The sequence below is a fragment of the Ctenopharyngodon idella genome, chromosome 1 (genome assembly GCF_019924925.1).
Source record: "Ctenopharyngodon idella isolate HZGC_01 chromosome 1, HZGC01, whole genome shotgun sequence".
In the NCBI taxonomy this organism is placed as follows: Eukaryota; Metazoa; Chordata; class Actinopteri; order Cypriniformes; family Xenocyprididae; genus Ctenopharyngodon; species Ctenopharyngodon idella.
In genome coordinates, this window is record NC_067220.1 from 41886940 (window position 1) to 41912101 (window position 25162).

At 34.5% G+C, this 25162-nt stretch overlaps 1 protein-coding gene across 1 annotated transcript; it reads left to right on the top strand.

Annotated features, from left to right (window-relative positions):
• The first annotated feature begins 1713 nt into the window (after window positions 1–1713).
• On the top strand, window positions 1714–17198 carry LOC127521350 (CD209 antigen-like protein C). The gene is made up of 5 exons (XM_051910573.1): window positions 1714–1863; window positions 15607–15939; window positions 16038–16138; window positions 16209–16312; window positions 16663–17198. The coding sequence occupies exons 1-5, from the start codon at window positions 1794–1796 to the stop codon at window positions 16799–16801; spliced, it is 747 nt and encodes a 248-aa protein (XP_051766533.1). The 5' UTR covers window positions 1714–1793; the 3' UTR covers window positions 16802–17198.
• Window positions 17199–25162: the final 7964 nt, after the last annotated feature.

Here is a 25162-nt window from a genome sequence, read left to right on the forward strand (position 1 = left end):
GATCTGAACCACTGCAGCCTTCACCTGTCCCGTCTGAATGGAGCCGCGTGTATTAGTGCTGCTGCACCTGTCGGCAGCTCATCAGCAGACGTCAGTCACAGCTGTCACGTGACATAAGACATCATATGAGCTGCAGAACTTTCTTGACAGAAATCATGACTGCTAGTGTTCATACTTAAGGTTATGCATTTGAATAAGTAATAAGGGTGTACTCCAATATGTCTGCATGTCACAGCATTACATAGCATATCAAAGCAAGTGTCATTTATTTTAAAGAAAGCACTTTTCAAGTGTGTGTGTGAAGAATCAGTGGATGATGTTGATAGTTAATGTGATGAACTCCACCTGTGGTTATTCTGCTCGAACACCTGTGTGAACTTGAGGAGAACTGACGTCAGTTGATTCAAAGACACTGAGCAAATATGTTCAAGAATTATCAAGTGAAGAGAAAAGATCCTGCAAATGGCCATGCAGATATAGACAGTAATATTGATATTTTATTGATTTCATTAACTAATTCAGACCTTTCAGTGTGTCTCTATGAATGACCACATGCGGTGAAACCATCAATGTCATTCCAGCAGCGCCACACAGAAGATGCTTCAGGCTGGATGACTTTGACCTCTTGGTTTTACATGATTTTCAGGATGTAACTCAACAGCGTCCTCTACAGGTGGAGCTCCACACATACTCAGATCTGCTTCAGGAGCACATGAAACCAGAACAGCTCCAGCACATTTACAGAGACAATTAAAGCTTTAGATTCAACACTTCTGACAATAACAGTGTATTAAATATGTTAAGAAGAAAATATTGTTCCCAGTTATGGCTTTTGGACACAAAAATATGCAACATCACCACCAGCTAAATTTAATGAATAATCAGAAACAGTCAGACTACTTTTCAGTGTCACATTGATAACGTTTCTCTCATCTACTGGGGTGGATTTCAGCAGCTCTCAAGGCCTGTTGTACTGATGTTATTCCTGCATGATTTCTGCAGCAGGTGGAGGTTGAGGTCAAGAGATCCTGAGAGGGAAAAAACCAGTCGCCATCTGCCCACCTAATTCCCACAGGTGGCTTCTGTCTCGACCCATTACAGGATCAACTGCAGCACAGGAGCCGATCTGCAGCAAATTAATTTTGACCAAAGTGCAATAATTAAATTATTCCTAATAAAAGAAAAACAACAACAACAACATCATAACACAGGCAAGACTGGCACAGCAGACTATTAAATTAATGTAACAGATCATAATAAACTTATGATTTGGGGAAAATTGAACTATTATGCAGAATTACAACAAATGTGCTAATATGATTGGTCAATTTTCCTGTCATTTGAAATTAGTCTCTCAATGACCTGCTATGGCTCTGTAATTTCCCAGCTGGACCACCAATCACAGAGCTGAAAGATTTAGGTGGAAAAATCACATGGAGAAAACGGGAATCTGCACAACACAATATTAATATTGTTTTGTTTGCACTGTTTTTAGGTGCTGCTGTTTCCTGCATCATCAACACAAAGGTCTAGTTTTGGCTGTTTAAGGGTGTTTGAGTCCATTTGAGTGGTCACAGATTCCTCTTGTTGGCTTTTGAAGCTGATAACATGTTTGAATGTACAATACACAAACATAGTAGTAGGAGTTTTTAAGTTGGTCTGCTAGTTTTTATTCTTGTTGAAGGCAGGTTTGAAATGAAATCACTTCCTTGTTTAGGTTTGCACTAATTGCCACTCATTCTGAAGATCACAGCTCATCCGTGAAGACGTACTGTCCAACATAAGAGCCAAATATGGAATTAGACACATTTAAACCTCGAACACGGAATCACGGGCAGGATGAAGGAAAAGATGAAAAGCACAGTAAGTAGAAAATTACTTTAAATCAGAGATGGTGTCGCAGATGGTGTTGTTAAAGTATGTCACTAATGTCTGAGGAAGTGTCATACAATTTCAAATAATTTGTCAATGTTTCTGCCTTTATATTTAATGTATTAAATACTTTTTTCAATATGTTCATCTTTAGATATTTTACAGTATATATACCAGCTAACAGAATTTTGTTATAAGAAATTGTTATATGAAACTTGTATCGTTCCAAGAACATAAAAATGTTCAGTTTCCTTAATGTTATTAGAATGATATTTAAAGGTTAGTATGATGTTCCTGAAACATTCTTTCAATCATTCAAACACCTGCTGTGAACAAACACTGAAAGAAAGAGAAATAAGAACACAAACTACAACTTTCTTCAGCCACAGCCTTAGATGAACTGAAGATAAAAGTCATTTCAAAAGTATACTAAATACCACTAATACTTAAATTGATTTTTAGTGCATTGAAATACCGCAAAAAAATATATAGAGGAGTTTTATTAGTGCATTTCTTAATAGTGTGCTTTGAATGCTTTAAAAATTCGTTAAATCTAGACTTTTATATAGTAATCCTAAGATTAAATTAAATTGATTTTATTAAAAATATATTACTTAATTAATTTTCATTTTAATATTAATAGTTATATTAATATTAATATTACTTAAAATATGTTACTTAAGTACACTTAATATAAATGCACTAACAATTTATATTATACTAACACTAACAAATTACTAGTACTACTAAGAAATTAGCACTAACACTTACATTGATTTTAAGTGTAGTCAGATAATGTAAACCAAATATACAGAAGGGTCGTTCCGCGTCAAATCAACCAGAGGTCCCCGGCTCAAATTTTTGATTTTGTTAATATTTTTTCTGTTGAAAGACAAATATAAATAGTGATGAAAGCCAAAATATTAAATGTCACAGATGTATATTTACTGAGTAATCCACTATTTTGTAGAGGGGGGTCAAAATGACAATTTTCACCTGAGATTTGGAGCCAATTTACAGGGGTGTAGAAATGACTTTAGAAAGATGGCAGAATAATAATTTTATTTTTACACAGAGATTCGTAGTTCTGTTAGTAAAATCTGTTGACTTTAGCCATTTTTGTTTCATTATATGCCAACGATGACAGTTCAAAAATGGGAAAATTGTGTTTTGTGCCTCAAGTTTGCGTGCCTGTAACTCAAGAAGTATTAAAGATATCTTAATATTATTTTAGATTCTGGTTCTTAACAAACTTTCCTTTTGGTAACTGCATTTTAAAGGCCCTGGATGGTTCAGTCCCAGAGATATGGAGATCTTAATGCGGCTCTATGAGTAAATTGGTAAATTGTACACATTTTCAGTGCACTGTAAAAAAAAAAAATCATAAAATAAAAGGTCAATGACTGTCAGTTACGGCTGCCAAACAAAAACCTTAAAATTAAAGTAAAATATTCTAATTTAAATAAAGTGCAAAAAACTTTAATAGAAATTCTCATGAAACTTTTTTTTAAAAAGAAAAACAGTTATTTTACAGATATTTCCTGAATTATTACAATAAAACACCTTCACAGCAAAACATAATCTTAAAAAACAAAACAAAAAAAAAACAGATGACTTTTTCAGTTAAAGCAGTCAGAGAAAAACTAACATGGAAAAAGTCAAGGGTCAAGAGCCCAACTAAAGCAAACTCTCACCTCCATAATGGTGACATCAACATCTAAACCTCTGTTAATTCTCATTAAGAACCGTTGTATAAAAGAAGTAAAGTCTGGACTGTAATAAGTGAAGATGCTGAGATCTTGAGAGATCTGTTAGTGTTTCATGTTCTGTTGCTGTCAGTCATTTGAATCAAATCAGGAAATACCTGTAAAATAAAAGTATTTTTTAACATTTACAGAAAATTTATGATAAAGTTTTTTGCACTTTATTTAAATTAGGATATTTGACTTTAATTTTACAGTTTTTGTTTGGCAGCCGCTGCTGCCATTGACCATTTTTTACGATTTTTTTTTTTAAAGTGAAGGTATTTGATCGTAATAATTCAGTAAATACCTGTAAAAAAAACAGTGTTTTTCGGTTTATTTAAATTAGGATATTTTACTTTAATTCTACAGGGTTTTTTGGCTTCCATTCATTTGACCGTTTTATCATTTAACTGTTTTGTTACTGTTTAATTACTGATTGTTTTTGAAATTTTACATATATCTGTTTGTAATTTAAGAAAACAGAAAAAATGCTGTATAAAAATACAGTAAATATTCTGTAAAAACATGTGAATTACTGTAATTTTTCAATAATGTCATAATATTTAAAATAACAGCCGAGTTGTTAATTTAAAGATATTGTTTGTAATTTTACACAGTTTTGAGTATAATTTAAAATAAAAGAAAATGATTGTAAAAAAAATTTATTTTCTGTAAAATAAAGATTTTTTTTTTTTTTTTTTTTTTTTTTACAGTGCATGCAAACTTGAGGCACAAGTTTTTGAACTGTCATCTTTGGCATATAATGACACAAAGATTGCTAAAGTCAACAGATTTTACTAACAGACCTACGAATCTCTGTGTAAAAATAAAATTATGATTCTACCATCTTTCTAAAGTCATTTCTACACCCCTGTAAATTGGCTCCAAATCTCAGGTGAAAATTGTCATTTTGACCCCCCTCTACAAAATAGTGGATTACTCAGTAAATATACATCTGTGACATTTAATATTTTGGCTTTTATCACTATTTATATTTGTCTTTCAACAGAAAAAATATTACCAAAATCAAATATTTGATCCGGGGACCTCTGGTTGATTTGACACGGAACGACCCAGAAGTGTTTTATAAGTGCATTACTTAAAAGTGTGCTATGACTGCTTTACATACAATTTTAGTGGATTTTTATACATACTGTCACTAAGTTCTATTTTAATGGATTTTCATGAAAAATAAAACATGCAGTTTAAATTTGTATTAATTTAACAGTAAGAATACTTTTAACATAAAGTACTGAAAGTGCTATATTTTATATATTTTAATGTGGGAAAAAAGTGCTACTAATGATAGTGTACTTGATTGTACTTGTCACGGTTCGCGGGTTCACTGGTTTACTCTCGCCGTTTCTCAATATGCGTTCTTGTCTATTCTTGTGGACTTGTGAAACATCAGTCGCTGCCCAAGTACTGTTTCAACTTGCCTCAAAATGTTTAAGTTAAGAATTTCAAAGTTTAAGTAAACAGAACTGGCAGATTTTTATTTTGTACTCATACATTTTAATCGTTCTTAACTTAAAATGTTTGAGTACACTAAAGCATACATTTAACTTAAATTTATCATGTAACCTCAACATAAACTTTTCTATTAGTTTAAACTTTGCTAGCTGTAACAAGCTGATTAATAAAAAAAAAAAAAACTTGTTAATGTGTTAATATGTTAACAATAGCATGTTATAACACTTGCTGAATTAGTACAGCAATATAAAACATTTAATATACTTGCTCTCAAACCAAGCCGCATGCACCGCTTGTCTTCATCATGGTAACTCTCCAAAAACCCACATTATATACTTCTAAATTAGCATAACAAACCATTAATCACTACTAAATCTCCCACTTAACATTAATCTTGCACAAAAAACATTATATAACACTTAATTTTAGGATGTACTCTCCCTTTCGAGTGATATGGGCAAAGCAAGCTGGGAAATAGAAATCCCAGCCCAGTTTCAGTTAAAGTTCAGTTCGTCTAAATTAAAAGAAATAAGTTCATAAAACTCAAAACAATAAAACAATGAAAATTACTTAAAATATATCAGTTCTGAGAACTTGAAAGAAAAAGAAAGTTCTAAATACTCATAAAAGTTAATTTGACTGAATTAATTTGTTTAATTTAAGTTTGTCCTACTCAAACGAATTATTTTGAGCGTTGGGGTTTATTGTGGTATTTGCTGCATTCGCTATTGAATCCTCCTTATTTCATGTGACAGTACTATTTAAAGACACCATTAACATGTAGTTAAGTATATCATATAAAAGGAATATTAACATAGTTACAATACATTTGGAATTAATTATTTAATGTATAAAAATATGTGGGCAAAACATAAATACATTTTGTATATATTTATCATATGTTATTCTTATATTTTAAATAATTCATAAGTGTATTTTCTATGTCTGATGAGTATGTTTAAATGTTTATGAAAGATGGGTTCAAGTGTATAAGTGGTAACTAAATATATATTTTTTAATACAGAGATAGTATATTAAAAGCACATTTTAGTTCATATTCATGGAATCTCAAAATAGCACAGTTGAGTACACTTAGATGTTCTTAAGATTCTTAAGAAGTACTAAAGAAGATTTTTTAGTATATTAAGTACAAAATTAGTGCACAAAAATAGGGCACTTTAAGTACATTACGGAAGTGTACTAAGTGCACTGAAATAAAATGTACTTTAGGGCATTTTTTCACCTGGGTTCACCACAGAATTAATAACACCGCTGTGAAATCTTGTGAGAAGGTTTCACACGTTTCTTGTGAAAAAGTTTCCATGTCAGAACTGTTTGATCTGATATCTGTGGTTTAACAGAGAATTCTGCGACAAATTTGAATGCTTCTCACAAGATTTCACAGCGATGTTATTCATTCTGCGGTGAACCAAGTGCATTCTTCTCAGCGCTGTGCAATCTGGAAACCACGAGAAACACTGTGCCATGAACACAAAGTGTAGGCTAACTGTAACGTAGTAACATTAACAGGTGTTTTGAGTTGTCGGAAACATCTGTTAACCTATTTTTTTTTTTTTTTTTCTTGAAATTTTGTGACTTTTTGTCATTTAGGGTGATGAACATGCATGCAAAATTTCAAGAAAAACAATGTAGTTTTGATAGTTTGTGAAAATATAAAGTTGTTTTACAAAACACTTCTGTGTTGTATGTCAGAGCTCTTCAACTCTAGTCTTGAAGTGCCAGTGTCTTACTGAGTTTAGCAACTTTTTATTTTCAAAGTTTGTGAAAATATAAAGTTGTTTTACCTGTTAATTGTCTGTCCCACTTTTTGAGCAACGTGATCTCATGAGAATACGTGTGTATTTTTACGTAAATTGTGGTTCTACCACACGTACATTTACTTTCATACACACAAAAACGTACATTGACGTATTTAGAAGACTAAAACGTAAAAATACTTACGTATTAACAGCAATAAAAACGTAAATCATGTAACGTAAAGTGTGAATGTATATGAATTCCCATGTATTAATATTAAAATCGTGGCTTTAAGGATTTAATTTTGTTTTTAGTCGAATTTATTGAAAGCAGTTTACTCATCTACTTAATATGAAATAACATTTCTGTTCGTGACTTGTGCTGCTCGTTTCGGAGGATTGCATAATGTTAAACAAGACTACAATTTAAAACCTTATGAATAAATTTTCTGTAATTGTTTAACCATTTTGTAATATTTAGTGTGTTAGCTGTGCGACACAGAAGACGTTTTCTCCTATGCAGTGACTGACAATACAACCATAAGATACACCAAAACACAACATAAATTCACAAATCACATCAATTTTATTTGTTCGCTGTACTCCCAATCTTTAGAATCCATATGTTTGTAAGGAACAGATCCAAATTCAGCCCTTTATCCACCGATCTTCATCTTCATTCTCAGCAACAGCGACCATCACAGTCAAAGCTCGCGCTCGTTATGATTCAAATTGAAAGTGGCGCCACCCTCGAGAAGCGTTACGACATGGTTTACGGCACTGATATCAAACGCTCATTGGTTCTCACCTGCTTCGTCACAGATTGCGACATGCCGTGTTTCAGTGGATTGACATTTGAAATGAGTGTCACGCCTTCACGGAGAGAAGCCGGATTCATCATATTTTCATGGATTAATAAGTTAAATTCTGCTCTGTACCCTATAAAAAACTATTACCGCCAGAGAAGACTGACTGGAACTCATCATCATTTGAACTACTTTTGGTACCACTTTTGACATTTTAGCAAAAAAAAAAAATTATTGTGATTACGCTTGTTTGTCTGTCACTCTTATTTATATTAGTAGGTAGTTTAAAGAAATGGTTATGGGTAGGTTTAGGGGTAGGTGTAGGATTAGTGGCTCAAAATATCGTTTTAATGTTATATTTTTACTAAAATTGTCATTTTCCTACACATTTCTGCCCATTATGTTTTATTCTTTTAACATTCTGTATAAAATGGGTAGGTTTAGGTTCGGGATGGGGTTTAGAGATCTTACATTTATCTACAAAACGATAAAATGGAAATTATACATATATCTTTAAGACATGATAAGATTCGTAAATATTTTACGTTTTTTTCGCTGTAAAAACGTAAGTATTTTTACGTTTTAGTGCCATAATTACGTCAATATTGTACGTTTTAGCACCTTTATAAATGTACAAAAATGTACGTTTTGTGTCTTTGAAAGTTACGTATTAATACCTACGTATTAACAATGAGACCAGGCTGTTTTGAGCATAGATACAAAAATGACTTTTCTAACTTAAATTGTTAAAAATCTTAATTACTTAAGAGCACAGTCTTAAGTTTGATATCTTTTTAAAGGGAATACATCACAGATTACTGTAGAAGTAAAAAAAAAAATTGTAAAAGTAAAGAATAAAAAGAGTTATAGAAGTTTGTTTATGAAAATTTAAAATATATTTTATATAAAATATATTTTTTACAAAACATGTGAACTCTAAAACTTCAAGAAAATCAAATCTAAATATCCAAACAAGTTCTGTGCCAAATTTTAGGCTGATATCTCAAGAAAACAACTTTCAGTAAGATTTTTTGTGCTCAGTACCAAACTTTTTCTCTAGATGACATTCAGACTCCACCGGTGACCATATAAGGACTCTTCGATTTCCATATATGGTTTGAGTGATCTGAACCATATTTTTCATTGCTTTTCAAAATATTTATGAAGTAGCAGAGGTGTAAAGACGAGGGGTCAGAAAGTAAAAGTCCTGTCATATTTTTTATTCCACCCACTGAAGCAGTGTTAAAGTTAATGAGATAATTAAGTGATAAATTGAGTGATGATTGACCATTATTGAAGACACCTGATGATAACAAGCAGAATCACCAAAGGAGAAAATCACAATTTTTAAGTCACCATCGTGGAGATCAGGGTTTGCTTTAGTTGAGCTCTTGACCCTTGACTTTTTAACATTAGATTTTGTTTGGGCTGGAGTGAGTCGTAACAGCCAGACAAGCAAAAAAAAAAGATGATCAGGTGGTGTTGGTTATGTTTTCACATAATCATTATTTGATCTGAATCACTGAACTCATTTAGAGCCTAATCTCTGAGTTAGATTTGCATTATTTATTACAGCAGCACTGTGATTCTACAGCAGATCAGCTTTTTCAACATAATCTGAAGGATTTCTCAAAAGGTGTTCTGACCAAAAAAAAAAGTAATTCATTTAGAGACACAGACATCAAGAATCAGCCTGTGAATCTCAACAAGTGGTGAGAATAATAAAGCATGTTGCAGTGCATTCTGGGTGCCACCAATCAAAATTCATCCATGGCTCCCATCATGCATTGCTGCATGAATAAATTATGAGCTTAATTGTCTTAGTAATTTCCTTTATTGTCACTATTTTTCAGGTCAAATAATGATTATACAAAAACATAACCAACACCACCTGACCGTCTTTTTTGTAATGTTAATATTTGATTTGAATTCAATCCCTAAAACACATATAAAAAACATACGGAAAGAATCAGAGCGTGTGTTATAGTTTGGCCCCACATCACAAATGAGGAATCTATCGCTATTTATCTATTGCTCTGTGATTTCTTTTGAAAATCAGACTCCAAATATGAAAACTACAGTCTGAAAGCTTCAAATGATATATAGTTTATCAAGATTATTTTAGATTTAGACTAAGATATTATTGTTATGAATGTATAATGATAAATGTCCCACAGGTGGGGGGAGGGGCGGTCTTAAAAATAGTGGTTAAAAACATTTTTAAATTATAAATTCAGATTTTTATTCTTTGTAATGTGTTAAAAGTTAATTATTTGTATTTTTTTATTTTAATTGATTGTATGTTTTTTTTTGTTTTTTTTCATAGTGTGATTTTTGGGGAATTGTATTGAATCCAGTTAGGGTCAATTTGACTCGGACCATACAGGCAGTTGCCAGAAATCGAACAGTGCATTAGGGTTAATTGCGAAGAGAGAGAAGTCTCTTATCACCGGACCTCAGATTTCGTGTGGGGTTGTAGGGATGGAGTAGCTCAGACAAATAGCTCGGTGCCTGTTTATTTAAAGATTTAAAAACAAAAAGAAGAATTTTAAATTACATTCAAAATTGCACAGGTAACCAATGCAGCGATTTTAAAATTGGAGTAACATGATCAAATTTGCGTTTTCTTTTGAGAAATTTTGCAGCAGCATTTTGCACTAATTGGAGATGAGCGATAGCGGATTTGGACATGCCATAGCAAAGAGAGTTGCAGTAATCCAAGAGAGATGTAATAAGGATCACAATCTCTAAGGTTTTCTCAGAGAGAGAGGATTTAATCTTAGAAAGAAGATGTAGCTGAAAAAAGCAAGAACTAATCACAGAATTTATTTGTTTTTCAAATTTGATGTTCTGATCCCAAAAAACACCTAAGTTTTGAATGCAGGATGAGGTAAAAGGAGCAAGGTAGTCCAGGTCAATGCTTCTGCTCACAGAGCTATCATGGTGGCCAAAGACTATAACTTCGGTTTTTGATTCATTCAAAAACAATTTTTTTTGAGAGAACCACATTTTCACTTCATCTAGGCATGCAAAAATAGATTCCAGAGCAGCATTCATGTTGCATTTCAGAGGTAAATAAATTTGGTTATCATCTGCATAGCAGTGAAATGATGCACCATGCGTTCTGAAAATGGAGCCCAGAGGAAGTAAATAAGAATGGGTGCAAGAATGTGATGTACAAAAAATTATTTGTTCATCCTTCATAGTTTGTCCCCATTTGTAAAACTAAAAGTTTCACAATGTATGAAAGCAATAACTTATTTAGAAATAAAAAGACAATAAATTACCACTGTAGATGCTGCAGAGGAGCACTTATTGGCTTATTACACAGTAAATTCCCCGATGTTAAATCAACATCGGTCTGTGTTCATATGGGATCCACCAGCAGGGTGTTAAAAGTAACACCGTAGCAGTGTTAGAGTTAATTAGGTACTTAAGTGGTTAATTAAGTGATGATTGTATGATTATTGAAGACACCTGATGATAACAAGCAGAATCACTGAAGGAAAGAGAAACACAAGAACTACAACTGACTTCAGCCACAGCCTTAGATGAAATCGACTGAAAAGACATTAAATCTCTCTTATTACAAACCAGACTGACTTTATTTCTGTCATTTGTCTACAGTTCTTTTTTGAGAATTAACAGGTTTAGATGTTGATGTTTTATTGAAAATGTTTGGTCACCATTATGGTGACCATTTAGTTGAGCCGTTACTCTTGGTTTTTATGTTAAAGGGGGGGTATCACACACAGTTTCTGCCAATCTCATGTTAATCTTGAGTACCTATATAGTAGTATAGCATCCTTCATATCGCCGAAAAGTCTATCATATTTATAAAAGATACATATGCTGTACCGAGTCTTTTCGAAAACATCCGAGCGCCTGGAGGCTTGTCCTGTGAGCGGAGCTAAAGAGTGACGAGCTGTCACAAGCATGCACAGCTTTTGTGTAGAGATCGTCTGCAAGCTATCAATGGTCAGCTAAACAAATGTATTTAAACACACACAATACACCATCGCACTATCCCTGGATAACTTTTGAATCACTATAGTGAATATAGCGTATAGTGAATGATGAATAATGAATTTATGAATTCACTACGTTCGTGTTGTTTACATTATATGCACTTAGGCGCCTATTGCCAACCAAACAAACCTTTGAAGCAGTTTTACTCACCACCTGAGGTTCGGACTCACGACCGGGATCATTACTACTGTGACCGCTCTATCTTTCAGTTTCAAACGATCTGTAAATCCAGCATGGAACTGGGCCTTGTTTATGAAACCATAAGCGCCGATCCCAAGGGCTTGAGCAGCCACGGAAAAACACGAGATATTCTCCATTCATTTTAACCAATAAAAAAGTGATTGCAACTATCAGTTTCTATGGTTATTTTAAAGACAAATATTGAGAGTACATCAATGTAATGCGTGAGCACATCTCTCAGCTCCACTTAACGCTGGGTTCTTTGGGAAGCAAGGTTATCTTTCCCCTCACAACCAAAAACACACTTCTTTGGTGACATTGTTGATTTCGTGGTCTAAAAACAAAATGACAAATCTTTCTCAAGCAAGTCCTGTGCAGCGCTGCTGACGACTTCCGTAAACCCAAACGAAGCACGTTGATGGGCGTGCTCTTGCTCTCTCGCTCTGGTCGACATGTGCACACACGCTCTTCCAGGAGAAGTGCCTGTACAAGGAATTCTGACATCACATACTTGAAAAAAATATCCCGAAATTTAAGAGAATTTAGAAGAGCATTTTTGGCACAGAAATCCAGTTGTTCAATATTAAGTTATCTTCACAGATCAGACTATTTGAATTTTGAAACACATCATGAAAGAAAAAAAAAGTCAGACACATTCACAGACATCAAGAATCAGCATATGTCTCTCATCAATGGTGACATGCTTCATGCTACATACTGGGAGTCATGAGTTTTACACTATGGTGGCTCCTAGCATGCATTGCAGCATGTCACCATGGATGAGAAACATATGCTGATTCTTGATGTCTGTGTGTATGTAGCACTGTTTTCAAATTAAGTGTTACCATCTTCTGTATTTACTGTACAAAGAAAGTGTAAAACTTCAGCAGTTCAAAAAGCTTGTACTACGTCTTATACCTTCCTTATTCAATCTAACTCCTTAGTGTTTCTCGGCGCACCCATATTTAGTACATGGTTTAGTCCCGATGAAATGAATATTACTGGCACACTACAGGCTGTTAAATGGGACACTGAATCAGTGTTAAAGTTAATGAGATAATTAGGTGACAACGAGCAGAATCACAGAAGGACAGAGGAACAACAAGAATTACGACTTCAGCTACAGCCTTAGATGAAATCAGCTGAAGATAAAAGACATTAAATCTCTGAAGATCTGATCAAACAACTCCACAAACATCATTACTAGCTTCACTTATTACTAACCAGATTGACTTTATTTCTGACATACATCTGCAAAAGTTGTTATTGAGAATTACCAGAGGTTTAGATGTTGATGATTTGTTGAAAATAATAGTTTGGTTTGATGTCACCATTATCGAGGTCAGTGCTTGCTTTAGTTGTGCAGTTTGATGCTTGACTTTTTAAGTATTAGTTCTTCTCTGGCTGTTGTAGCTGTTTGTTGTGGCATTAAAAACAAAAAATAATGTAATCAGCTGCTATCAGCTCTTTTGATGATAAGAGTATCATCATCTAGTGATTTAATTCACTGATCTGATGACTGAGTTTTATATGAGCAAAATCTTAAGTTTATGTTGGATGTCTTCTAGAAATACAACAAAAACCGTTTTAATCAGAAAAGCTGAATGAGTTTGAAACATATTGTACATTAAACACTTTAAAACTCTTGCAAAACTTCCTCACACACAGACATCTAGAATCAGTATATGAATCTCAACAACGGTGACATGCTTCATGCCACAATGCATTCTGGGTGCATCATGCAAAACTCATCCGTAGCCCCCAGAATGCATTGCAGCATTAAGCATGTCACCATTGTTGAGATTCATAGGCTGATTCTAGATGTATGTTTGTGAGTAAATCTCACCATAGGTAAAAGTGCTTAGTGTACAATCTTTTTTAAATCCCATTCAGATTTTCTGATTGAAACAGTGTTGGATCTTTAGGAGAATCCCAATAAAACAAAGTTAGTAAGATATTGCTCATATTGAACTCAATCATAAGATCAGTGAATTAAGCCATTACACAATGATTGTTTTCTTATCACAAAGCAGCCACATCATCTTATTGTGTTTTCTCTTGCTTTTCTTCCTATAACAAACTCAGTTACAGCAGCCAGAAAAACTCTAAAATAAAAATGTCAAGTCAAACTACCCAACTAAAGAAAACACTGATCACCATGATGGTGACATACAAACCCAAATTTCAATAAAAAATGAACAACAAAAAAAACTCTCTCTCTTAATTCTCAATAAGAGCTTCTGTAGACGTATAGTAGACATAAAGTCAATCTGGATAGTATTAAGTGAAGCTGGTAATGCTGTATATGGAGTTGTTTAATCCTCATCTGCTGAGATCTGAGTTGTAGATCTTGTGTTTCGATTTTTCTGTTCTTGTTGTTTCTCTTTCCTTCGTTGATTCCTTGTTAAAAGTAGCTATCTTCAATAATGCGCAATCATCACTTAATTAATTACATAATTATCTCATTAACTCCAACACTGATTCAGTGTTACATTTAACAGCCTGTAGTGTGCACACTGAAGAGTGTTCATTTCATCTGGGCTAAACCATGTGGGCAACATGGGGATCCCGCCAGCAGGATCGTGACAGTTAAGAGGTTAAGGCTGTGGCTGAAGTCAGTTGTAGTTCATGTGTTTCTCTTACCTTCAGTGATTCTCATTATCATCAGGTCTTCAATAATCAAACAGTCATCACTCAATTAATCACTTAAGTATCTAATTAACTCTAACACTGCTTCAGTGTTACTTTTACTTTGAAATGAAACGGCCCTCGCACTCGGGCTCACCACCACCCGTTGGTCTTAGGAAAACAGTGAACTGGGCAACATGCATGTAAGCGAGTAAATATAGGAGAATTACGGCATTTCAAAGTGCCACACTTCCTGCTGCCAGCAGGAAGCACTATGACTGCAACTGAATATTGTCATATAGATGCCTTTAAGCCAGGACTCTTATCACACATGTGAAGTTTGGGGCAGATCGGACATTGTATGCCTGAGTTACAACAACTTCCTGTTTCATGGAAAAACATCAGATTTTGTCAGTCCGCCACGGACACGCCCTTCAACAAAAACTGTAGATCTTTGATATTTATCATTGCTAAGGCCTTAAGATTAGACTGACCAAATATGATGTTGATCTGGTTAAATCTCAATGAGGAGTTAATCACAGAGTAAAACATGACATTTCCTGTTGCCTGCAGGTGGTGCTATGACTGTAACTGAATATTGACATGTAAATGTCTTCAGGTCAGGACTCTAAAACATGTGAAGTTTCGGGCAGATCGGACACTGTATGCCCGAGTTACAACAACTTCCTGTTTCATGGCGAAACATCGAATTTCATCAGGCCGCCACAGACACGCCCTTCAGCGAAAACTCTAGATCTTCACAATTTAACATCGCAAAGGCCTTTAGATTAGACTGACCAAATATGACATTGATCTGATTAAAGCTCTAGGAGGAGTTAGTTAAAATACAATGACTGGAAATGGCAAAAACTGCACAAATTTTGCAGAGAAAATTCAAAATATCTGACTTCCTGTTGGGTTTTCAGATTTTGCACCCAGGGACATTTTGTAGGGATTGATATGCCTGAGTTACAACAACTTCCTGTTTTGTAGGACGTGGGCTGTTACATCTGTCTACCGAACAATTACAATAGGGTCCTCACACCATCAGTGCTCGGGCCCTAATAATAGGACAGGTATTCACTGATATCTGTGTGTTTTCTCTCTGTTTGTCAGGAGGAAGTAGATGTTTGGTGTTGATGACAGTGTGTCTCGGGCTCATTTGTGTTCTTCTGCTGGTCATCATCATACTGCAGCACATCTCCATCACAGCAGAGAGAGAATCTCTGTTCAAGAGTTACAAAAACAATCAGTCCATCAACAGCTTACAGGACAATTACACTGATCTAACACAGAAGAAACTTGAGCTGGAGACCAGAGTCAAAGATCTCACTGCTGAGAAAAGTCAGTTACAGAGAAGCGCTGACTCTTTGAGTCAGAAGAACCTGGAGTTAGAAAGCATAGTCACATCTTTGAGTGATGACCTGATAAGAGAAGCATCTAAACGAGGTTAGTAACTATTTTGTCTAAGTAATTTATTTTTTTCTTGTTCTCTTTATGCATACAGTTTTGAAAAGTGGTTATGTGGTAAAATCTGTCTGTTCCAGGTTTTTTCATATCCCATGAGTTGAAGAGCTGGTCTGAGAGCAGGCAGTACTGCAGGGATCGAGGAGCTGATCTGGCCATTATCAACACTGAAGTGAAGCAGGTGAGTTTGTGTGAGTGTCTGTTCATGAATGAGAGGAATCACACTTATTCCTGTTTTCATTCACACACAGAGGTTCATATCTTCAATCATCAAGGAGATTGTGTGGATTGGTTTATCTGACACTGAGACTGAAGGCAGAATGATATGGGTGGATAATTCACCACTGAATCGAGGGTAAGTGACAAAACACTCACAGAAAACCAATGTGTATTTAAGTCTTTTTAATTCTAATTTAAAATTGAGATAATCACATAAATCAGATACAGCTCTTCCACAAACACAATTTTGACAACATCCAGACAACATCCATATATATATATATATATATATATATATATATATATTTCCTATGAGTACATTATATGGATAAAGTCTTCTCACTTTTGCTTTTCTGCACTTTAACTTCTGCACTACTCTGCTGTTGTGGTACAGTGAAGATCCTTGTTTGTTGTTTGCTGAATGGATAAAAACTTTCACTGAACATTTGAGGTTCAGAGTAACTGAAAATCTGACATTTTATTCAGGTTTTGGTTCCAAGGTGAACCAAATAACTATGGGGGACAAGAGGACTGTGTTGAACTGGACCCTACACAAGACCCCGTGAACAACTGGAATGACGTGCCATGCTCTTACAAGAAGAAAGGGATTTGTGAGAAGAACTAGGTTTTATCTAGGCTTGTTGTGCTTTTGCTTCTATTGTTTTATTGAAACGTTTTTATTGTGAATGTATACCAGCTGATGTTCATATGAATTTCTTAGAAGGAAAATTCAATATTGTCATTATTTTCTCTGCTATAATAAACTCACAACATCCAGTTTCTCACGATGTGAATTAGGGTGATCTGAGACACCAAACCTCTGATGTGTTCATCACTTGCTCCATCGCAAGCAGCTCTATGTTAATATGATCTTATTCTGTCTCGTTTGTTAGTCTGAAGTGTTGAAGTGAAAATCACACTAGATTGCCCTGATTCACCCTATTATTCTGATATTGAGTGTCTGTGAAACTGCCTTTGTGTTGTATTGCTATCATTTTCAATAAAATTGTCAATAACCATTATTAGAGGAGACCAGAGAGTGTTTTAACACACACTGTAAAAAATTGTCCTGTGAATTTACAGGTAATTACTGGCAAAAAAGTTGCCAATACTTTACCGTAATCTACATTGCAGTATGTTGCTGTAAAAATACCATGCACTCAATTAAAACTCAAGTCAGCTAATTTCATTTGAAGAAATTGTCTGACTGCCATTTAAATTCATAAACTAATATTTATAATTTTATGAGTGTTGTTACTCACTTTAAATTATTTAACTTTAGTCCACTAAAAAAAAAAAAATCATTAAAACTAGAAACATCAAGTCAGTTTAAATCTCTTGCCGATAACTGCTAGCTAACAACAGTACATGTGCAATCACAATTAGCTCAGAGATTATCACTGCATCAGCAACTACACAGTTACTTCCTTTAAAGAAAGCAACATGCAGCATAACATCAGTGTTTCTGGATCATCACTGACTGAAGCACAGGCTCTACTCTTCTGCACAGTGGTGACACACAAAACTCAGACAACAGAAACCCTTTAAATCCCAACAAAACATTAAACACCAACATCTTGTGCAAAAACACATTAAAAAACACTTCAATTCAACATTTACTCTGATCAATTATTGAGTTGTATTAACTTTTACTAATACTTCAGTTAAATTAACTTTTTTTATTTAATAAATTTGACTGTTACGTTTTACAGTACATTGCTGTTTTTTCATGATTTTACGAAAAACCAAATTACCGTTTTTCTACAGTTTGTTGCTGTAAAATTAAATTTACAGTTTATTACTGTAAAAAAGTGTTTCACTATGCGTGTTTATTCGTCTTACACCTTTAACCCTTTGAACCCCACAACAAATTCCCCAGTGTTTAATGAACACTTACATGTGTCCACACTACAGTGTTAAAGTAACACTGAAGCACTGTTGAAGTTAATGAGATAATTCAGTGATTAATTAAGTGATGATTGAGAATTAGTGACAAACACCTGCTGTTAACAAGCAGAATCACTGAAGGAAAAGAAACAAGAACAGAAAAAAGAAAATCAGAAACACAAGAATCAACTGAAGATAAAAGAAGACATTAAATCGCTCAATATCTCAGCAGAGGAGGGTTAAACAACAAAAATAATATTACCAGCTTCACTTATTACTAACCAGGTTGACTTTATTTCTGTCAGACATCTACAGAAGTTCTTATTGAGAACTAACAGAGCTTCAGATGTTGTTTTGTTTCGTTTGACGTTACCATGATAGAGGTCAGTGCTCGCTTTAGTTGTGCTCTTGACACTAGTGATGGCGAGGCGATGCACTGAAGCTTTTCAGCCAAGTAGTTCACAAAAAGATTCATTTCGTTTCATTTGGCTTCAATACCACCTGGTGGTCGAAGAGTGTAAAACAAGGTTTTTTTTTGTTATGACATGAAGAAACTAAGAGAAAATATAATGGTGTGTTGTTGGTTATGTTTTGATTATAACATGATCATTATGTAACACTTAATTCACTTAACTTATCCAGTGTCTAATCCATTATCAGAAATGTTGCTTTTCAGGTTTTTTTGTTTTTCAATACATTTATTTTTATATTATACTGTAACACTACAGCAAAGGATGAAGCAGTCCTTAACAATCAGTCAAGGATTTTTAAACTTATCATTTTCAAAAAAAAAAAAAAGTTTGATCTATGGCATCACTCGCATTCACACAGACATCAAGAATCATCATATGAATCCCAACAACGGTGACAATCAAAAAAAAAAAAAGATAAACAGATCAACTCTGAACATCATAAAACGCACTACTAAAAGTCAACACAAAAACAACAGCAAAAAATAAAGGCAAACAGTAAGAATTAAAGAAAATAACCAGGCAATTCAGCTGTATAATTTATTCGTGCCGCAATGCATGCTGGGAGTCATGGATGATTTTAGTACTATGCTGGTACCCAGCATGCATTGCGGCATGAAGCTTTTGATTGTCACCATTGTTGTGATTCATACGCCAATTCTTGATGTCTGTGTGACTCTTTCAGTAGATTAACAGTAGTTTCTTAACAGCAGGTGTTCATCAGTGTCTGAATTCACACACGTGTTTTCATTCACTCTGTCAAATGGACTATATTAGTGAACTAATGTAGGGAATAGGGAATGAGGATATAGGGTGTGATTAGGAACACGCTGTTAATTCACGGTATATTCCTGTAGGCTACTTTCTCGAAAATGTCACATATTACCTAGAATGCGTTGTTTTCTACGGTATATTACTGTTTTAATGGAAAACAGCATGTTACTGTCGAAATTTGGCCGTTTTTTACAGCGATTCTTTACAGTGCAGGGTTATATGTAACAAGTTTGACAGGTCAGAAAAGAGCTGTGGTAATCTCATCAATATCATACACTTCCAACTTTTTGAGCTCACATGAGAAATTGCATGTGACTGTGAGCAAATGTGTAGATTTTATGACCAAATAAACTGATTTTCAGATCAAGATTTTTTTTTTTTTTGCCTATAGCAATCATTGAATTGTAGATACAGTTATTTAACTTACATGACCTTAAGTCTTAATTTGATGCTTTGTATTTATGCTAACTTCAAAGCCTACATACTAAAACAATTACACTCTCAAAAAGGATGTGTTAATTAATCATGTGTTAACAATAATAATCAATGTGTAATAAAATGTGCTATTCTAACACATTTTGTGTAATTTTAAGTTGATCATGGGTAAAAAGAAAGAGTGAGAGAGAAACAACTCTGTGTCCAACACAACATGTGTTAACTATCATCCAATCACATTGCTGCTACGTCACTCCGCAAGCCGTTAAGCAAGTTCGCGCCTCTTTCTTCATCGGTGGATGACTTGGATGCACATATGTAAGGTATTTGGATTTATTTGTTATTATGGCTGTTTGGGGTGAGGATAGTTTATTAAAAATGTTACAACCAACCCCTATGATGCTTCTAATGAGTCCAGTTATCGAACACATCCTCTGTTGAGGCAAAGTCACGAGTTTTGTTGTTGTTTTTTTCCCCGTATAAACAAAGACTATATAATAACACAAGACGTGCCGTTGTTTTGAATGGGAGAAGGTGCAACGCGCAGTATGGCGGAATAAGTCCCGCCTTCTAAATGAGAGCCAATCGCTGACAGGTAAAGTCATCGCGTCACTGCAGCGCCCGTTAGAAGCTCCGGTTTCTATAGAAACAGTCAGACGCTCGCCTCCGAAATGAGGCACAAGAGACGCGCATTTAGGTCTGCTCATGCGTATTAGCTTGATCCAGCCTAAAAAATAGTTTTTTTGTCATGATTCGAGCGTTTAGAAAAAAATTTATGAGACAGTTGTTGTCAGATTTCATTGGTGATTACAAATATGAAATTTAATCGAAAGCTTGACAAACAACCTCTGAGTTACTGATGTTCAAACAAAAAGTGTTACAACCATCACGGCTCTCGCCTACTATAGTAAATTGTATTTTTGTTCTTATTTCATATATTTTATTCTTGTGTATCTGCTTTATTGCAATATTATATTCCTGCAATACCGGAGACTGCAGTTTCAGGACTGTGGTTCTAGGAGTTTTTTTGCGACAGCGCCACGTAGCCAATTCTACTCCAACAGAGGAGACCTGATTAAAACTTCAATCAAAGACATACAAAGACTATACCCACGTAAATTATTCATTTCATTATTATTATTATTATCTTATAGCTATATTTTTAACGTAAGAGCGGACGCGGCGGTGTCAGCAGTCTACAGTTATTGTGTAGCTGTGGTACTGCTGGATGTTGTAAACTGGCATAATTTTCAAATTATTTTAATTTATTAACGTACTAATAAACACACTAATTTGTGGTGCAATTGTTTTAGCATTTTCTGCACTTTATTAAATGGTTAGTTTACCCAAAAATGAAATTTCAGTCATTAATTACTCACCCTCATGTCGTTCCACACCTGTAAGACCTTTGTTCATCTTCAGAACAAAAAATAAGATATTTTTGATGAAATCTGAGCTCTTTCTGACCTCTCTATACATAGCAATGTCATAACGAATTTCAAGGCCAAGAAAGGTAATAAAGACATTGTTACAATAGTCCGTATGACTACAGTTGTTCAAACTTGATTTTATGAAGCAACAAGAATATTTTTTGTTCAAAACAAAAATACATTGTGGCAACCTGTCAGGACTTGCAGTTTTGTTATTTCTCTTTGCAATGTGCTGATTTGTGTGCACAATCATATTTGCGCTCAAGTTTGGGATTTGTTATTTCTGCAGGTTTATATTGTATGTGCGAGCTTTGCCACTGCGCTCACATTAATTATTCACATGTAATTCACTTGCACGCTGTTTATGCACTTTGAATCATTGCTTGAATTAGTAAGAATGAGAAAGGTGTAAAAAAAAATAAAAACAATTAAAATAAAATATATATATATAGCCTATGTTGAAAACGTATGATGAAAGTCCACTGATGAGTTACCAGCGTAAGCTTATGTGCTGGGGCTCAGCCCTGGACAGCCCCGGCCCAATTTAACCCTGTCTGTCAGTGTGCCCTGTAGGATTATTCCACATGTGATGAACATGTGTCCTCCTCTGTCTGTCCAGATCTGAACCACTGCAGCCTTCACCCGTCCCGTCTCAATGGAGCCGCGTGTATTAGTGCTGCTGCACCTGTCGGCAGCTCATCAGCAGACGTCAGTCACAGCTGTCACGTGACATATGACATCATATGAGCTGCAGAACTTTCTTGACCGGACAGAAATCATGATGAGAACTAAAGTCATCCACTAATAAAACAGCTCATTTAAAGACACTGAGCAAATCTGATAAAGAAAAATGAAGTGAAAAGACCTGCAAAATATCATGCAGACAGGCTACAGACATTTATATTGATTTCATTAAATAATTCAGACCTTAAGTGTGTCTCTATGAATGACCACATGCGCTGAAACCATCAATGTCATTCCAGCAGCGCCACACAGAAGATGCTTCAGGCTGGATGACTTTGACCTCTTGGCATTACATGATTTTCAGGATGTAACTCAACAGCGTCCTCTACAGGTGGAGCTCCACACATACTCAGATCTGCTTCAGGAGCACATGAAACCAGAACAGCTCCAGCACATTTACAGAGACAATTAAAGCCTTAGATTCAACACTTCTGACAATAACAGTGTATTAAATATGTTAAGAAGAAAACATTGTTCCCAGTTATGGCTTTTGGGGAAAAAAAAAAAAAAGCAACATCACCACCAGCTAAATTTAATGAATAATCAGAAACACTCAGACTACTTTTCAGTGTCACACTGATAACGTTTCCCTCATCTACTGGGGTGGATTTCAGCAGCTCTCAAGGCCTGTTGTGCTGATGTTATTCCTGCATGATTTCTGCAGCAGGTGGAGGTTGAGGTCAAGAGATCCTGAGAGGGAAAAACCAGTCGCCATCTGCCCGCCTAATTCCCACAGGTGGCTTCTGTCTCAACCCATTACAGGATCAACTGCAGCACAGGAGCCGATCTGCAGCAAATGAACTGAATGAATTTATATTAGTGCTGTCAAATCTAACATAAAAGTTTATATATATATGTGTGTGTGTGTGTATATATATATATATATATATATTATATATAAATATATATGTGTGTGTGTGTATATATATATATATATATATATTTACAAACTTTTATGTTAGTTGTGATTAATCTATTTGACAGCACTAATATATATACATACACTGAGCAGCTTGGTAATGATACCTAATAAATCATTATGTAAAGCTGAAAATGTTCTTATAAAAAGAACACAAAATAGAATGTCCTCATTTTAAAACTTTTTTATAATTATTTAAAATAAATACAACAGTTCTGAAGATGAACGAATGTCTTGCGGTTGTGGAACGACATGAGGGTGAGTAATTAATGAAAGAAATTTCATTTTTGGATGAACTAACCCTTTAAATAAAAGCATCTGCCAAATGCATGAAAATGTAAAATATATGTAACTTCCATAGACAATGAAATTCATATTAGCAGGCTATCAAAAATTATTTTTCACTGAGCTTTTGTGCTGCTTTCATGTGCTATCGGAATTATCATAAATACGAGTTTCCTAGTTAAAAAATTGGACATGAACGCCCTCTTAAGTCATAATTACTACTGGGAAACTCGAGGATAATTTTGATACCCAAGTTCACGAGTTGGGCGATAACTTTAAACATGGCGGAGGGGAGAATGAGTGCTGCGGTGACGGGTCCTAATTAGTTTTTATTAGTTTAAGAATAATCATTTGAAGCATATTGTATGTTTTATACACAGCGAAAATAGCCTGTATTTGACTGAAGCTCCAGAATTTCCAGAATCTAGCATGGTAAATGTTTATATGGTTGTCAATGAATGGGATGCTAAATATAAATTTGGTATTAATAAGATGTTCCAAATAAATGGTGTCCTCCATGATTCCTGTTTTCTGACAACAAAGCACTTTAACGCGATGAGCTTGTGATCACAACTTCAGAAGCGGGAAGAAGAAAATTTCTGATAGCATGTGAGTGTTAAATTTGCTCAATATCTGGTTATCACTAAACTTGTGTAGCTTAAAACATTAAATTGAGTATATGTCCACATATGAATCTCATTACCGCACAAGCATCAGCCGACACCTGTGAGTCAGAGATTAGAGGCTGTAAACGCTGCTGCTGCTGCTGAGAGGGTTTTGTGTTATTTCAGTTGTCAGATTGACTCCATTCAGATCCACTCAGAGCCTGAAGCCTGCAGTAAGTGTCATTGTGCAGGTAATTGTTATTCTGTGATGGCGATAATTACGTCTGCTGTGAGAGTCCTAGATTGCAGAGGGAAAAGCGTAACACAATGATGTAAAAGAATCAGATCTGATTAAAGGCTTTAGGGCCATCTGAACGGGCGAAGTTCATTTTCATTGACGCAAATCTACTTCTAGTCTAATTTAACTGTACAAAACGAAAGCATGTTAACTCTTTCATTTCTGTAGTTCAAAAACACACATGCATTTCCAAATCTTTTAAAACACTGTCTAATATTACACTTATCTTGAGTACAAAATGAAGTAAACAGTAGAAATGAAGTTGTAAACAAAACATCAGATACTACACAGGAGTACAGCAGGTGTAACTCAGACATCAAATCCCCTCCTTCAGTCCTGATCTTCAGTCTGTTCACAGGATCAGATAATCCACTGCTATGAATGCAGGGAACTGGGCCAAAAGACACAAACACTACTGGGTCACAGGTATACAACACATAACAGGTGACACTGTATTTATATGGTAACACTTTACAATAAGGTTTTATTTGTTAACATTAGTTAACCGGGCTAACAATGAACAATACTTCTACAGCATTTATTAATCTTGATCTCAACATTTACTAACACATTTTTAAGATCAAATAAAGCACCTGTTAAAATGAGTTAATGCAGTGTGAACTAACATGAAATTTTTTTTTTATTAACTTACATTAACAAAAGTTAGCTCATTGCTAGTTCATGTCAGTGAATACATTAACTAATGTTAACAAACTAACCTAATTGAAAGTGTTATATATATATATATATATATATATATATATATATATATATATATAATGATCTCCTTTAATTTTTACTATTCTCTAATAATAATAATACAGAATTTAATTACACATATGTCTACAAATGCTATCCAGTTCTTGGTAACCACAAGGGCATTTACAACATTTATCTGTAAAGAAAAATACAATAATCTGTATGCAATAATTTATAAATTTCTCTTATGTCTTTATTTTTCATCTTTGAAATCTGCAAAATTACTTAAAAAAACAACGTTTTTACATAACCTTTGAACAGAAATGATCACTTTGTTGATGTATAAAATAAATGTCCTTAAATCATGAAATCAAAACTGACCCTATTTACTTTCTTAAAGGGATAGTTCACCCAAAACTGAAAATTGTCTTCATTTACTC